Source organism: Electrophorus electricus, chromosome 1 (assembly GCF_013358815.1).
Source record: "Electrophorus electricus isolate fEleEle1 chromosome 1, fEleEle1.pri, whole genome shotgun sequence".
Taxonomy (NCBI): domain Eukaryota; kingdom Metazoa; phylum Chordata; class Actinopteri; order Gymnotiformes; family Gymnotidae; genus Electrophorus; species Electrophorus electricus.
Window position 1 is genome coordinate 16008981 of NC_049535.1, and position 17475 is coordinate 16026455.

At 48.4% G+C, this 17475-nt stretch overlaps 1 protein-coding gene across 1 annotated transcript in view; it reads left to right on the plus strand.

The window, feature by feature from the left end:
- LOC113587788 (sphingosine kinase 1-like) overlaps positions 1–16015 on the plus strand; it is a 19913-nt gene extending 3898 nt beyond the window's left edge. The window contains exons 2-5 of the mRNA XM_027026652.2: positions 4886–5032; positions 11255–11349; positions 11852–11967; positions 13111–16015. Coding sequence (XP_026882453.2) covers positions 4886–5032; positions 11255–11349; positions 11852–11967; positions 13111–13951 — 1199 coding nt within the window. The 3' untranslated portion in view covers positions 13952–16015. The remainder of the gene's footprint in view (positions 1–4885; positions 5033–11254; positions 11350–11851; positions 11968–13110) is intronic.
- The last annotated feature ends 1460 nt before the right edge of the window (positions 16016–17475 follow it).

The following is a 17475-nucleotide window of genomic DNA, read 5'->3' on the forward strand; positions in this document are numbered from 1 at the left end:
ACGCACTTAACACAGTAAGGCTGTGTTCACACTTAGACACAGTTCTTAAAGCTACAGGACGCACTTAACACAGTAAGGCTGTGGGAGTCCACAGCAGCAGGGCTGGGATCCCAAGCTGGGATTCCCAGGCCCGGCATTCCCAGGCACGGCATCGTAACTCCTGCTGTCACGTAGAGTCTGAGGACGCTTGACTGCTCTGTGTCGTCTTATCCAGCTCAAAAGAGCTTATTCCAGGTGAGTCAGTTCAAGAGCTAGAGGTGTAGAACTACACATGGCAACTTATACAAAGTTTTAACATTCCTAAACACGGCATTCTTAGTGCTTGTAAGCAGTTGAATGATACTGACACGGAGCCACGTTGTTATAGACTGTTAGTCATTTTTTTCTCCTGTTCACGCTGGCCTTCCTGGTCTGTGAATCTCCAGTCCTGAGACCTAGAGCCCGGTTTACACACGTCCTGACTTCATTCCATCCGATTATCCTATGTGTACTAAACAATCTGTTTATTACCAGCAACAGTACAAGTCCTGCCATGAAATTACAATTATTAGGACTAACCTGTTGCTTCATAGGAACAAGTAGAAGTGTTCTAAATTTATATCAATAGCATTTTGGGAGTGAAACGAATAAGATAACCTTTGGCCCAAATCGATCCAACATACTGATTAATGCGGAAGGTTCCGGCGTCTGACTGGCGTTGATGAACGCCTAGATGACAGTTCATGAAATATTGATGCACTAAGTAACACACGCATCGCGGCTTGTTACAGTGCTGTATCAGACCACTCTCCACGGGATCGCCGCGTGACGAGATCTGGCGGTGTGTCTCGCCGTCATGGTGCCGTAAAGCGAGGCAGGTCGGGTGTCACAGTCGCGCACTAATAAAGGCGCTACAGCTCAAAGAGCCGCCGTTTTAAAGAGTAGTGTTTGTTTTGGAACATCATTTGATCTATGTTTGGATTCAGTCAGCTGTATGGTGAAACCTGGGCTTTAGGCTCAGCTCTGAGGCACACCTTTAAGCTCTCTAATTAGCATGCATTTTCATTAATATTGTTAATATTAATATTATTATCCTGTATTAATATTAATACAGGGTTAACTGAATGTTAGTCATGCCACTATTTCTGCTGCATTTGCCCCTGAAACCGTTTTGCTTACAGTGTGCATGTATTCACAGTGACTCTGTCTGTGACATCTCGGCCATGCTGTCTGACAGGTGGAGGGCAGGGTATGGGTGTTGGAGCATCTGACAGGTGGAGGGCAGGGTGTGGGTGTTGGAGGGTCTGACAGGTGGAGGACAGGGTGTGGGTGTTGGAGCATCTGACAGGTGGAGGGCAGGGTGTGGGTGTTGGAGGGTCTGACAGGTGAAGGGCAGGGTGTGGGCGTTGGAGCGTCTGACAGGTGGAGGGCAGGGTGTGGGCGTTGGAGCGTCTGACAGGTGGAGGGCAGGGTGTGGGCGTTGGAGCGTCTGACAGGTGGAGGGCAGGGTGTGGGCGTTGGAGGGTCTGACAGGTGGAGGGCAGGGTGTGGGCGTTGGAGCGTCTGACAGGTGGAGGGCAGGGTGTGGGCGTTGGAGCGTCTGACAGGTGGAGGGCAGGGTGTGGGCGTTGGAGCGTCTAACAGGTGGAGGGCAGGGTGTGGGCGTTGGAGCGTCTGACAGGTGGAGGGCAGGGTGTGGGCGTTGGAGCGTCTGACAGGTGGAGGGCAGAGTGTGGGTGTTGGAGCGTCTGACAGGTGGAGGACGGTGTGTGGGCATTGCAGCTACAGGCCTGTGAGTCAGGGTGGGGCGCTTGTGACCACATACCCTTGTGCAATATCAACATTTAACCCCCTGCCACCCTCCATACTGCATAATGGCTCCATTTCACATCCACTCCTCCCTGCTGCCAACACATGCTTACTCAACATGTGTGTTTGCTAGGTTGATTGTGTAAATGAGTGGCCCCTTTCCATGAGGGCTGCATCCTCAGACCAGCAGGCCGTTTGTTTCTGTGCCGCCGAGAAACTAACGTTTAACCCTCGCATGGCTGCGCTCGTAACCTCCAGCTATACTGGCAGGTCCTGGGCTCCATGCCACGGTTTGCATATGGACGATATCTTTGCACAAACTGGTTTGGGTTGCACTGCTTGGTTCTGCAGCTTGTTAAGCGTCTTCCCTCTTGGTTTGGTGCAGTCCGTTTCGCTTTCACGTGACGTCACTCTCACGAGCATCGCTGCTGCGTTCGCGGTCACTGCGATGCCGGTTGGTCTCCATCCGAATCAGCTGGGCATTGTAACAGCGTTGCGTGTAATGGAGGAAATAACCGCTGTTGCATTAACGTCTAGCACAGTCATCCGAGCGTGGTCGTAAACGGTCATGGCAGGAGGCTGTGCGGGTGTGTGGGCCCTGTTTCGACACATCCGACACACGCCGTCGAGCTTCTCGTAAATGACAAGGACGTTTAGTCATAGCCACTGGGTCTGAGTAACCATGTGTTAATGTTAACGTCCGTGATTTTTATTGTGGGTTTCATTCATACGGAATGTAGCTGGAGTCGTAGGTAACACAGTAAGGAAGGAGTTGTACAAGGCCCAGCACTGTATGTGACTCATTCTAACCTCCTAAACTCGAGGCTTGTTGTTGAGTTATACATCTTAAAGCATCTTATTCAGTCATTTCTGTGTAGAATTCAGTAAGTGCAGAAAAATATTTAAGGTACGTCTGGAAACAGCCGCAGATCCTCAAAGCGTTAAGAGGCTTGTCTAACACTGGTCGTTTCACCGAGAAGGTAGCGTTAATGGACTAGTGAACATTAGGCAACCGCTGTGTTAGCATGCCTCACTGTGTTAAAACACAGCAAGGAGAAAAAAAGATGGCACTCTCATGCGGAGAACCCGTGGTCTCGTGAGCATGCTCACGGCCGACCGTGTAGCGGATCAGCTGTGGGGGTATCTGGTGTCCTCTCTAGTCACGATATTCTAGAATGGTATCCATAGCTCTCCTGGACCAAACAAAAGTGACATTGTGGAGGTCTGTAAACAACGAGCGATGGGGACAGAGCAGCGTTCCAGAGACACTGCTTGCTGGGTTTCTGTTTTCAATGGCCCTATGGACACTGAACATGTGTGTGTGTGTGTGTGTGTGTGTGTGTGTGTGTGTGTGTGTGTGTGTGAGAGAGAGAGAGAGAGAGAGAGAGAGAGAGAGAGAGAGAGAGAGAGAGAGAGAGTGAGTGAGTGAGTGAGAGTAGCCTGTGTGAAAGGTTTTGTTAATAGGTGATTGTGTGCTAACTCCAGCATTAATGTATGTGGGCACACCATAAGCTGACATGGAATGGAAAGATGACATGGAACCTCTGCCAGGTGTATTGTGTGTGTGTGTGTGTGTGTGTTCCCCATCCGTGTTGTAAGACTGGTTACTCTTAAGAGTAACTGTATTTGTGATATACTGTATATACAAATACTATAAATACAAATACTGTATTTGTGATATTTAATTTCACTTAGTTATTAATGATGATACTCTTTTACAGTCAGTCACTTTCTCACACAGGTGTGCAGACATTCCTGGAGATTTTGCAGGCGAAAATCACAGTCAGCACAGCACCTGCTGAACATAGTTACACTTTCCCCACCAAACCTGTTATAAACGTGTTTATTCGCCCTCACACGAGTAATTGCAGTATTGAGATTTCCTGGAAATCGGGACAATTTTCATTTCCGTTCACAAACATCACAGGCGCACATGAGCCTGAGGCGCAGCAGTGCCCCCTTCTGGACAGTGCTTTCTGCTTGCTGCGTGCAGCGTACAGTGACAGATACCGGCGTTTGCCTCAGGAGGGTGTGCTCCTGGGCAGGGCCCTGTCGTGTGAACGTCGGCGCCCACAAACATTTCTTTTTTTCTGTCGTCGTCCCCCCCCCCCCCCGCCCAGCTTCATTCCGGTCTTTGGCTGAAGCGCTCGGGCCGGCCGACTGAGAGCGCGCCTTCTCCTCCAGCCGCTTTGTAACCGGCGACTGAGGGGAGGCAGGTTTCCTCGCGTGCTCCTCGCGGAGTTCCAAAGAGCGCGCTGTCGCCCAGGGGCGACCCGGCCTGGAAAGGAGCGTTTTAACAAGCGAGGCTTAACCGCTCATCCCGCGGCGCGCGAAGGCTGCCCGCTTCCTCCCAGCCTGTGTGCACGCGATGTTCCGGTTCAACTGGTAAGGCTCGCTCTCACGCCGGGATCCGACACCGAGTTCAGCGGAGCCGTGCGACACCGACACCCTGGACACGTTACACACGCAGCGGACGCTGCGACAACATAGACGCCGTTCACATCGTGGGTCCGTACAACCCTCCCCAGCATCTCGCATGTTCTCCGCATATTCAACGGAGCGGAATCTGCGTGCGAAACATGGCCGGCATTCAATCGATTTTGTCGGCCCGCAACACTCCGTTGTGCAAACACCATCATCTCCAACACACGGCCAATCCAAAATTCGACTTTCCAAGTGACTGCACCCGCGATTCCGCTCTCCTCCACGGCACCCAGTGGCAAGACACAGTTGTAGGGGTGAAAGGTTACGTGGAGGACGCAGTCCGCCTCTCCCTTAGGGCAGAGGGAGAGAGGAGAGAGCTTGGCTGGCACATGGACGGACTGCTGCAGGAACAAGCCGGAATAAAGCAGGCACAGGCATCATCAGACCGGCAACCCGCTTCCGGAATGGATTGTACAAACAGGCTGCTTGCTCACACCGGCACACTTTTTCATCTGATGAGCCCCGGAGCACTCCAGTATCAATTTATGTGTCCCTTGTTTCAGCCTGTGTAAGACACGCCTTCAAATGATGTTCTAAACCCATCCCCCCAATCTTCTTTTGTTCCCTTCACACACTCACTCACTCACTCACTCACACTCTCTCTCTCTCTCAGGTCTTTGTGCTGAAGTGCGGAGACCGTGTACATTCCTGGTCCTGCTGAATCCTCAGAGTGGGAAAGGGCAGGCCCACACTCTCTTTACTCGCCATGTCCAGGGAATACTGCAGGAGGCTGGCATCCTGTACACACTCATCATTACAGGTGTGAACACGTACGCACACACACACGCCAGCGCAAACACCCACACATCACTTTACAATATACTTAAAACAATGCATCGTGTTCTTAGCTTAGAAGACATGTTCATAAAACATACACATACATACATACTGGGCTTTCTATGCAATTCCACTGCATACATATTGCATTAACTGTTGTTTTGGCGGGGGTGGGGGTTGAGTTTTCTGCTTCGTACTCATTGGAAATAAAGTTGAGCAGATTATCTGTTCTGAACATTTAAATCAGCGCTTCTCCAACAGTGTGATGTCTGAACCTCTGGATATCCACAGGGTCCACATTACTCGAACAAACAACCACCGGAAGTCTGTGTGGAAGGAGGGGTGTCATTCCTAGAATTCATTACACCTATACCTGTTTTACCTGTTGCTCTGACACTCGAAAATTAAATGTAGTCAACACTCACCAATTTGGTCACACACAAGTACAGCGCTCTCTTGAAACTTGCAGGCTCTCTGCACAATTCTTATATTTGACGTCAGTGGAAAAGTGGACAAAAACTTCGAGATACACGGCACATAGAAAAAGCTTTGCTGCCGTTTCCAGAACCCAAGGTCTGTGGCTACTGCTCACACAGGTTCAAGTAACTTTAGGCTTATTGCGTCTTAAAGTAGAACTCACATTTAATAGGTTTTTATTCTATGATCATTTTTTGTTAATGACATATTGTGCCTAATTTATAAATTAAACGTTACCATGGGCATGTATCGTGTGCGCGTATATGTACTATCCACGAACATGTGACCGAATGAAGCAGCGCATGCTAAATGAGCACAAGTAAGCCGCCATGGCAGTAGACTTCAGTCCCCGGTCCATCTAGCCTGGCCGTTCGTGGGCTGCTAATAGGCCTGAGTTCATCTCTGTAAATCATTAAACAGGTAGCATCTGTGTCGAGGCTAGCCGAACCCCACGGCAGCAGGCCAATTTGTCTGTAGCTGGGAAAGGAGATGGATGCAGGGGGGCGAAAGCGGAAAAGTGGAGGGGTCATGATCACCAGCGTTAAGCTCCATTGTCGGACCTCGATCCTAGAATTGAATTTTTCCTTTCTGGCTGACCGCGCGCTCGGGCTCCACCAGCAGGGTCACACGATCATTAGTCATTCCAGCTCGGACATCTGATGATAACAGCAACAACACTGTCACGGTCAGGGACGCTGTTGCCTGTGTGTCTTTACGGTCAGTGTCCATCCGGCTATATGGTCAGTGTTCGTCTTGCCTTTAAAGACAGTCCTCTTGTCTTTACAAACTGTCAGTATTTTGCCTGCCTTTACAGCTGGTCAGTAGTCCTCCTGCCTGTCAAAGTCTGAATTTTCTCTGCCTTTACACAGTCAATATTCCCATATCTTTAATACACATGCAGTATTCTTCCTGCCTTTACAAACAGTATTTTACTAATTTACAAGCTGTCAGTATTCCTTCTGCCTTTACAAACAGTATTTTACTAATTCACAATCTGCCAGTATTCCTTTACAGTCTTTACAGTCTGTAATTCTTCTGCCTTAGTAGTCAGTATACCCCCTGCTTTTAAAAGCAGTCAGTGCTCCTCCTGCCATTACATTCAGTATTCCCTGTTCCTTTACAAACTGTCAGTACTCCTGCTTCCTTAGACAGTCAGGATTCATCCTGCCTTTATTGTCCAGTTTGCTGTCACCCTTGGCAGCACAAGCCACTGAATTCCGCTTGACTGTAGCCTGGAATAATGGGTGTCTCAGAGAGTGCACACGCTCATTACATGCCAGGCAATAACAGCTCAGTAAAATGCACCTCTTAGCTTGGCCTAGCGATACTTCGTGTGTACACAGACACACACACACACACACACACACACATTTGCAGTGCAAATGTGCAAGGAATGTCTTAGCGCTGCATCGGGAACATGGCGATGTGTCGCGCTGTCCTTGTGCTCGGCTGTGTCGTGCCAAAGCTGCCCTGGCCAGATTCCGACACATCCAGGGACCGGCCTTCCTGAGTCACATGACACAACATGGCAACAGCAACCCAGACGACAACTTTAAACTTAAACTGAGAAGAAAGACACCAAGAAACGCCAGAGTAAAGCTTATCTTTATCTGTGATGAGGTTAATAAGAATGTGTGAGTGTGAGAGAGAGAGAGAGAGAGAGAGAGAGAAACAGAAACAGGGACAGAGTCATGTGTGGTTAATTGTTCAGGGCATGCGACGCCAACAAGTACTGTTGCACTCACAATAAAAAATTAACATTCTGAAATTTCAGATTTCTCTCCTGTCTGTCATACTGACACAGAGAGGGGAGGGGAGGGGAGGGGAGGGGAGGACTGGACAGAGAGTGAGTGGAGAAAGAGAGAAAATTCCAATGAAAAGATGACAGGAGAAAGAAGGAACAAAACAAGGGGGAGAAACGAAGATGAAGAGAGTGAGAGAGAGAGAAACTAATGCAAGAGAGCGCGGCGGACAGCCAGAGCGACAGACAGCGCTCACATTCCTTATTGAGTGTCTCCAGGTGTCCCCTCTTATGGTAATAAATGGTTCTGACCGCCAGCCCACCTTAAATGACAACAGTAGTGGCTCATACCACTGAACCTCCCAGCACAGGGAAAGGCCACCTCACTGCTTGCCAAGCAAACACTCGCTGTAATGTATTACTGCGACATTTTCTCCCTGTGAGGGACTCTTCTTCCTTGTTCCAGCCGGCAACAGCCGGATCCTTTATAACTCTGGCAACGGGGAGACATTTTAATCGCTAACCCAAATCACACGTTGACGATGGACTCTATATCAACACGTACACTACCAAGGAAAGAATTATAATCTCTTGCCATATTAATTGTCTTAGTTATTTTTATTCAGTGATTTTATTTTATCATAAGCATAACTTCAAACTGTAACCATAGCTTCAGACAAACATCGTAATAAAAATTTATGAATTGTACATATAAATGTACAATCACATTAGATTCAACTTTATATCAACCAGCCTACATAAATTGGTTTTGCGTTGCTGAAAACTCTGTGTAAGGAATGTGTGAAGTCTGCTCCAGAAGAGTGGGACATTGAGCCCCATCGGAGACAAACAGGACCAGACTTAACATAAAGTGGACAGGTGTGTGCGAGGTGGGTGTGTATCCCTTCACCTCACCTCTGCTGAGAGCAGACTGTGGGTGGCCGTGACAAAATCCTGGAAACGGATTTCCAAGAAGTATGAAACCTTACAGCAGGGTTGGCCTAAGCTGTCCCCCACAGTCCTGTTTATTTCTAACATGTTGGTATGTGTTGTTCCAACCTGTTGACCTCTCCAAGTCTAGTTCATCAGATATGATCCAGGCAAGAGTGTTAGGACCATGTGAATAAGTCAGCTAGGTGTGTTGGAATGCCACTAGGGTGCATAGCCACCAATTAACCAGTAAGCAGCATGCAGTGACATAACAGAGGGGTTTCTAACATGGTAGACAGCAAATCGAGAGCTGAATGAAATGTTATCCCTGTTTTTTTTTTCCTCACAAAGAATCAGTGTCCCAAAAGTGTTTCCACACGCAGGCTGTCATGGGCCGACAAAGCACTGAATAGCATTTTGGTTGGCGATAAGCCAAAACGCACACTGAGCGGAGGTTAGCGTGTAGCTTAGCATAGGCCTGTTACCAATCACCACAGAAACGTCCAGATCTTCAGCAGACTTACTGCAGAACTGGGGAGGAACTGTGTCTGATTTGTTATCAACAAAACACTTGGTGTTCTTTTCATCCTAGCAGCATAGTTATTAGCAAAATTTTTCAACTTGGAGAAGAGTTGAAACATAAGAGCGCTGGGGAGGGCGTGTTTCCTCAACATCAACATGAGAAGCCAGTGGAAGCTACCATACAGTGGCATTGGTGCTCAGCAGTAGATGCTGGTCATTCTGGATCTGACACTACAGTGAACACACACGATAAATATCTGGCTCCCACCTGCACCTTTTAAAGGCATTCCTGTACGCCTTGTGTAACGGAGGTCCCTTACACCTTGTGTATAGATGGTCCTTTACGTCGTGTTTAATGGTGGTCCAGTATGTCTTGTTTAATGGTGGTCCCTTACGCCTTGTGTAAAGGTGGTCCCTTATGCCTTGTGTATAGGTGGTCCCTTACGCCTTGTGTAAAGGTGGTCCTTTATGTCTTGTTTAATGGTGGTCCCTTACGCCTTGTGTAAAGGTGGTCCCTTATGCCTTGTGTATAGGTGGTCCCTTATGCCTTGTGTAAAGGTGGTCCTTTATGTCTTGTTTAATGGTGGTCCCTTATGCCTTGTGTATAGGTGGTCCCTTATGCCTTGTGTATAGGTGGTCCCTTACGCCTTGTGTAAAGGTGGTCCCTTATGCCTTGTGTATAGGTGGTCCCTTTTGCCTTGTGTATAGATGGTTTTATGTCTTGTTTAATGGTGGTCCCTTATGCCTTGTGTAAAGGTGGTCCTTTGTCATGTTTAATGGTGGTCCCTTACACCTTGTGTAAAGGTGGTGCCCTGTGTCTTGTTTTCAGTGTCTTCGACCCAGGGCAGGGACTGGGCCTTTGTACTGCCTCAGCTTCAGCTTGTCCTCTGGCTTGAGTTTCCCCACCACCTCTGCATAAGGAAATATGGTGTGACTGGACAGACAAAGCTTTCATTGATCCCTCCCAAGATAGGGCTATGGAAGAGGGAGGGTGATATGATACCTCCCCTGGGGGGAGGGGGGCCGTGCAGAGCTCACGGCAGCAAAAAAAAAAAAGCAGTCGGCCCTGACATCTGTGCAGTCTTTCCAAGGTGGTAACAGATGAAGGTTTATGGAAGGCTGCAGTATGGATGCCTCAGTCTCAGAAAAACAAGGATAAATCACCAATGAGGTTTACATTTATTTTCATGAGGTTACAATTGTACCCAAACAATACATCTAAGTGGGTTGACATTTGCGGATCCTGCACTGAGAGCCTGTAAGGGAGACCAAAACCAGCAACATTGTCTTCGTACTGGAATATCAAAGCACAGAGACTTGGAACTTTCTCCAGAACAAACACTGGAAAATCAAATCATAATTTATCACTTCATCACGTAGCAGACGCGACCTTTTATGCAAATGATTTAATGCGCCAAGCCCAGGTTGATCTCATGTTAGATTGAGGAGGCAATGCAGATTTTGCTGTATGCAAATGTGGGCGTCGGTTTGTTTTTGTTTTGACTGTGCTCCCAGGGACACCCCTGCTTGTGGTTTGGTTTACACTCTCTCACACACCTGAACGAGCTCACCAACCAGAGCCCTTCACCAGACGGATTAGGCACCAGTGAGCAGCAAATGGCCCCTAGCAGCTAAAAAACACCTACACAAGTTCCCTTAGGAAAATGTCCCCATGCATTCAACCAGGATTATGGCTAATTAATTGGGGGTGATAATCTTTTTAATGACTTTAGATCATTAAAATCATTCTGTTCACCTTGAGGTAAATGACACAGATTAAAACTGCAATTGTGAGGTAACACATAAACCTTAAGGTCCTCGCTACTGAAGGGTGTCAGGACTGTGGCGTGTTCTGATGACATTAGCGGTTTGCACATTCCCATTTCGATGTTGCTCGCACCGCCCGCTGAGTTCTGCGATTGCATGCAGCTGCGTGGGAGGATGCTCGTGATAGGATATTTAAAAATGGTGCATGTTTTTATGAAGACAGCATGGCACAAAACAACACAAACGTAGCCCGAACTATTTTGGTGGCGATTTGGACATCGATGAGGGCCAAGTGATGTCATTCGCTGAAAAATCGCTTACACTGATAATTAAAACAGCACAAATGTTTCTTTCAGCAACACAAGCAGACTATTTTGGTGCTATTTAGACATTGACGGGAGGCATAAACTGACGTTTTACCGAGCAGACCAGCACAAACGCAGTCCAAATGAACAGTATTTCTGATCACGTGGTGTGCCAGCTTCATGAAAGTCGTTAGGAGTCATGTGGCGGGGGTTCTAGCATCGGTGAACAGATTTGTCAATAAACAGAAAATGTCTTATTTGGCAACCCTGGAGAACATCACATACTCCCCCCACACCCCTGCTGGTAGCTTTGGTTCTGACTCCCTGTCCTGGTTCCCCCCCACCCCTGCACTCTTTTTCCCCCATTATGCCCTATTTTTCCTACCAAAATCTGTAACATTCCCACTGTGACAAACACGTTATATGTTTCCGTTCTAATGCTGCTTTTCTCCTGCCCTTGCAGAGTGCCAAAATCACGCCCGCGAGCTGGTGCGGGAGACGGACCTTTCCCAGTGGGACGCCCTGGTTATCATGTCCGGAGACGGGCTGCTCTTTGAGGTCAGCTCGCTGCGGCTCTCCGAGCATGCCCTGTGCCGTTCCATGGCTAGCAGCCCGCTTTGGAATGTTTGGGAAAATTGACAGGACAAACGCATGAGGACATGGTTCCGAACTGCTTTCAGGGTGGAAGAAAACTAGGGCCTTACAGGACAACACCAAAACAAACATAACACTTCTGATAATCATAGAACAAACAAACCTTGTTCTTAAACTTTTCTTAATGTCAATGTTGTAAGATTTATTTGCATTGGCTGAGAAAAGACAAACCTGCAGTAAGTTAGCATGTTAACATGCTCACTCCAGGGTCCCAGGTTTCTAAATGCACGGAACAGGAACTCTTTAAATGTTCAGAGAGACACTATCTGTAGTTACAATTCTTAACATCTCAGATGCCTTTGGGAACCTGGATGCGTATTTTGGCACCTTAAGGAGTCAGAGGCATTTGAGTTAGCCTGCTAGCCTAACAGCTGGAGCACGGAGTCTCACGTCCAGGTGTCCCCAGGTGGTGAACGGCCTCATGGAGAGGGAGGATTGGGAGGAGGCCATCAAGACTCCACTGGGTATCCTGCCCGGGGGTTCAGGCAACGCGCTGGCCGCCTCCATACACCACTACGCTGGGTAAGACCCTTTGTTTTTGTCTCTGTGGGGTGACCACAGACCTTCGGGGGATATGGGAAACGGAACAAACGACGCATTTGAGATGGCGCGAAACGTCAGAGGGACCCTTGCGAGTAGGCCATGTAATATTCCAATGTTGTTCCAGTGTCATGGCATCCCATGAAGCACGTGTGTAAAGCACACCACACGCACATTAGCAGTGTCATAGGGACACAGACGTCGTGTCAGTATGGATCATTCTTGTTTTGTTCCGTGTTTGAACTTTGCTCTGCTGCCCGGTGAGCAGTGCCAGAGAGGAGGACCCTCCCCTGTACCCTCCCAGCCGTGAGGGAGGGGCTTGTTCTCACTGATGCTATCAATCCTGTAAGCTTTCAACACTTCTATGCTCGTCTCAAGGTGTCTGCTGCCTATCACTGCTTTCTAGTTAGTTGGGAAGGAATGTTTCCGTAGATGAAAACAAATCACTGCTTGCAACTTTCACAGTCTTATCTCTTTGGTTTCTGAAATTGAAAATTATTTAATTCACGCATCACTTAATGAGAGGATTAATATTTGAAAAGCTTAAAAAACACATCACGATTATTATTTTTTTACTAGGGCTGATGTGTTGGGTCACAGACATCATTAACCAGTTCAAAAGCCTAAAAGGAAACACGAATGTATTTAAATAGTGAGATATATTAATTATCGAGGATGATGACATCATTTCAAATGTAGCTCATGTAGTAGCCCAGATAAATCAGATGGTAACATTGTGGTGATGGGTCGAATGGAACCTTATGGAGACAGGTGCAATTGTCCGGGCAGACTGTTGGCTTGATTGACATGTAGGGAGGGACAGTCTACTTATCACCGCCCTCTGGGCGGGGTCTCTGTGTTGGTCGAGTCTGGGGTTGACCTGGTAGCTCAGGGTGAAGACGATGGAGAGTGAAGCCTCTTAAAAACTAGAGATAAAAAATCCCTCCATCTCCAGCACATAAGGAACATGAGAAATTCAGAAAAATAGGATTCAGATTAATCTAATGAAACCATATAAGAGTAAAGACGTTTTTTGTGTAGTTAGTAAGGCCTCACATGACAGTATGACTTTTAAACAAAGTTGCAGACTGAAGTCTGGATCCCATTTCATTGGTTCTTTCTCAGGCTGCAGCCCGTGACCAGTGAGGAGCTGCTGGTGAGCTGTGGCTTCACGTTGTGTAAAGGCCTGGTGTCACGCCTGGACCTGAGCTCGGTTCGCACGGCATCCGGCCAGCGGATGTTCTCCTTCCTGTCCCTCGCCTGGGGCTTCGTGGCCGACGTGGACATCGAGAGCGAGAAGTACCGGCGCGTAGGGGCGGCGCGCTTCACCCTTGGGACGCTCGTCCGCCTTGCTTCCTTAAGGGTGTACCGGGGAAAGCTGGCGTACCTGCCCGCCCAAGACCCCCGGGGTCCCTCGAGCACATCGGCGCAGGGCCCCTCACCCCAGGCCTGCCCCGCCACCCATCGTGACCTCCCCGCCTGGAACCGGCCCTTCCGCAACTCGTGCAACTCCAACAACACGCCGAACCCCAAACGGACCGACGTGCCGCCCGCCCCCGAGCGGGGGCCCCCGGACTCGCTCCTCGCGCCCTTGGACAGCCCCGTGCCCGCCCACTGGACGGTGGTGACGGACGAGGACTTCGTGCTGGTGCTGGCCGTGTACCAGTCTCACCTCGCCGAGGACCTGATCGCCGCGCCGGCGTCCCAGCTCGAGGACGGCGTCATGCACCTGATCTACGTCAAAGCGGGCATCTCGCGCACCGCCCTGCTGCGCCTCTTCCTGGCCATGGAGAAGGGCACCCACCTGGGCACCGGCTGCCCTCACGTGGAGTACGTCAAGGTGCGGGCGCTGCGGCTGGAGCCACACTCTCCCAAAGGCACCATCACCGTGGACGGAGAGCTGGTGGAGTACGGGCCCGTCCAAGCGCAGATCCACGGCAGTCTAGCAAGGCTCATCGCCGGCTAGGTTCACACACGGTACTCATGGGGTAGTTCGGCCAAAGGTGCTAACGTGTCTAACGGTTAGCGAGCGCTAGCAGAGCAAGTTAGCATTCAAAGGAAACTGCTGCTTTTTGACGTGGAAGCCGTCGCATTCACGCCGCGTCCACGGGATAAACCCGCTATGAAGGAACAGCCAGGACCCTGGTAGCAGTGTCCAGACTGAACTGATGTGTGAGCTGGCTGGCTCTCTCTCTCTTGCTGTAGTTTGCTGGATTCGTTTCTGTACTCCAAAACCGCTGAACCACTAAAATGAAATATTTTTTGGTAAAAATCTCATTTTCATGATACTTGACCTCAGTAAGTCTGATTAATTAGTGTCAAACATATTAGCACTTTTGGGTGATGTATTCCTTGGAAGAGTGACGGGCTGAGCTCAGTCTGAGAGGCAGGATTCTGGAAAGTGGGTACGATGTCAGGAAGCAGTTATCTCTACCTTGTCCATGATGTCTCCTGCTGCGGCCCGGAAAGTTCCGCCGACAACGATAGCAAATGTCCGGACCAGACTGAAAATAGCTTTATTTTTCTAGACACCCCCCGCCCCCTAACACACACACACACACACACACACACACACAAAGACATCTCAGCTTAGCTCGTCTCTATGGACTGGGCAGAACAGGAACATCCCACCCCGACACCTCAGGCCACGGCGAAGCTGCTTTCCCGTCTCCGCTCCGGTCAGGCGGGACGGGCTACGGCCAGGGGCCCCCATCCCACCTGCTGGGGCTCTGGTGCAGTTCCTAGAGGTCCCTGTCACCCTTCCACGGCTTCCTGCAGCTCAAATGAAAGACAGCGTAGAGGAGAGAACCCTGGTGGATTATACACTGAGCCTACATGAACATACAATCAGGTACATTTTTAACATGCGCAGTGCGTGTTAAAGCTTTTAACTTTATTTTTCTTCAAACAGTAAGGTCGTCAAAACACAAAAATCCAAACAGGTGACTAAGATTCCCTGCATCCTGTCCAATACTTTTTATATTGTTTAACGGAATATCAAGGAAGAGCTCGTACTACCTAACAGAACCAGGAAGATGGTTAATACACTGATGAGGAATTGAGTTTATATTTTTTTCCTGACCATGACCACGAGCGGCGTAGTGAGGGAGCCGCTAACCTGCTTTACGCCACACTGTCGCTAAGTTTAGCCGCGCATTGCCGGAGGAGGTGCAGTGACCATTGGCCGGCCCCTACCTCTCTCACAGAAGGCTATTGACTCCACGGCTCTGTGTCCCCCGGCGCTGCGGGAATACCTCCAGTAAAGCACTCCCACAGTCCTGCGTCTGTTTCGGAAAGCGTCTCTTGTAGCACTCTCTCTCTCTCTCTCTCTCTCACACCCTTACCCTTTGCACTGCAGTATTTCATATAAAACACCTTTCCCCAAACATACTGCAGCCCCCCTGCTGTGCTTCAAGGCCCAACCTCACTGATGAAACATCCATCACCCGCTGCTCATTTCAGTGGTTTGCAGACACTAAAGCAAAAGGAAATCTGCAAACCAATCACAAGAGTGCACATGAAGCCTACGGTCGAGTGAGCAGCAGGGAGACGACAGGGGGAGGGGCTGTCTGTTTAAAGCTGCGGTAAGTAATCTGGGCCGGTAGTCGCGTGCACATCTGCGTGGAGGTTTTCCTATATTCTGAGAGAGGGCACCTGGGAAAACCTCCTTCCTGACCCTCCGCTGTCTATTTCGGGACCACTGGCAGGACACTAGTTCTAGAAGTACAGCTACACACACCAAGAATGAGGTCAGAAGGTCAGACGCGTGTTTATGCATTTCAGAGCGTGATCGCCCCGAGGTCGTGACCTCAGGTCAAGGCCGTTCCATTGGCAATGATTAACACGAGCAAAGCTTTTTTTTTTCCTCCTTTGTTTTTAAAGTCTCTAACAGTTTAGTGCTTAGATTTTTATTTATTTATTTATTTTTGCTAACTAGAAAGATCAGACATGAGTCATTCCACTGGTGTGCCGTGGCTTTCGTGTAAAGTCGGGGGGTTGTGAATCATGGTGACTCACAGGGGCCGCAGAACATTAGACGAGCTTGCATCTTATGGAGCCCAGGATGAAAAAAGTGTGTTATTTATCTTGCCTTGTCACTGAATTATAATGAATTACCAAAAAAAACCCACCTTTACTGTATTTGTTGATTTGCACAAAAATGTACCTTTAAAAGACGTACTGTGTGTATTAGAGGGGTGTATAATTACTATTTTCAGTTCTAGCTTGCATTTTACCTCATCTGTCCTTCCCCTAATATGTAAAACCACTCAATCCCAAAAGGACATTTTGAGAATCATTCATTTTATTTACTTTGATATTGGGGGGGGGGGGGGCTCACAGGAGCCCCATTGTGGAAATTTAAGCCACCTGTTGAGATATAGATATATAGCTTTTCTTTTGGTGTTGCTTTACATTGATAGATGTACAAGTTGACACTGTGCATTGTACCTGTGCTGTGGCTTGTCTGCGTTCAGGCTGAGGGCCTTAAACAGAGGCTCAGTGAGCATAATGAACCTGTTGGTATGGTATACATGGTGTATCTAACCTAAGACACTGATATCAAACCTTTAACCCAAAGCCTTACAATCTCATATATCCATTAATTACCAGACCTGTTTGGGATGACTGTGGATTTTGGAGTCTTGTGCCATTTCAGAGGGCCAAGTGAGTTTTTCTGGCCAGCAGGGGAGACGTAGGAGCAGCAGCAATTTCAACAAAGAATTTGCCCCTGATTTTCTAAAACCAAGGAATACGCTGACTCATTCTGCTGGAGACATTTTACCCCAGACATCAATAAATCTAGACCTGGCATTTACACAGAAGTCAGAGCCGTTCTCTTACGTGGCTGAAACGCTTACCCACGCAGTCTCCACCCAAGTTCACAATATTCCATGATTCCTTGCTCTATGGTGCGTTTCTCCTCCACTGAACAGCTATGCAAACATTTGCTCACATATCGAAAAGGCCACTTTGTACACAGATGCTGCAACAGTGAGCCCTAGCGGTGAAAATAAAATAACTAGCCGTGCAGGTTTGACATAGTGCAAATACACTCCGCTGCGTTCATTCAGTGTTTGTGCGTCTGTGTGTACTGGATGTGAAAGGACTTCTTAATGAAAATGAGCCAGTTCCGCACTACCGATGCCCTCTGGCAAAATTCACCAAAACTGGTGTTCTGTCATCTTCTGTGTTGTAACTGTTTCGAACACCATCGCTTTCAGTTGGGTCGTAGTGCAGAAAGCGTTAATCCTAACTTAGCCCCAACCCCCAGTTCTGGACAGCTGGAGATATTTTTCAAAGTGGAAAAATATATCTGTTTTGTTTTTTTGTTTTTAAATAAAGCCAAAGAATTCAATTAAACTTTTTTGAATAAAAGTTGATTTCAAAATCAGTGGTATTGTTTCTCGTGTGGATGTGCGTGAGTCACTGACAGCCCATTTCCATGTTTCTGCTCGCAAAGTTTAATGCTTTACTTTATACATTTGTCTT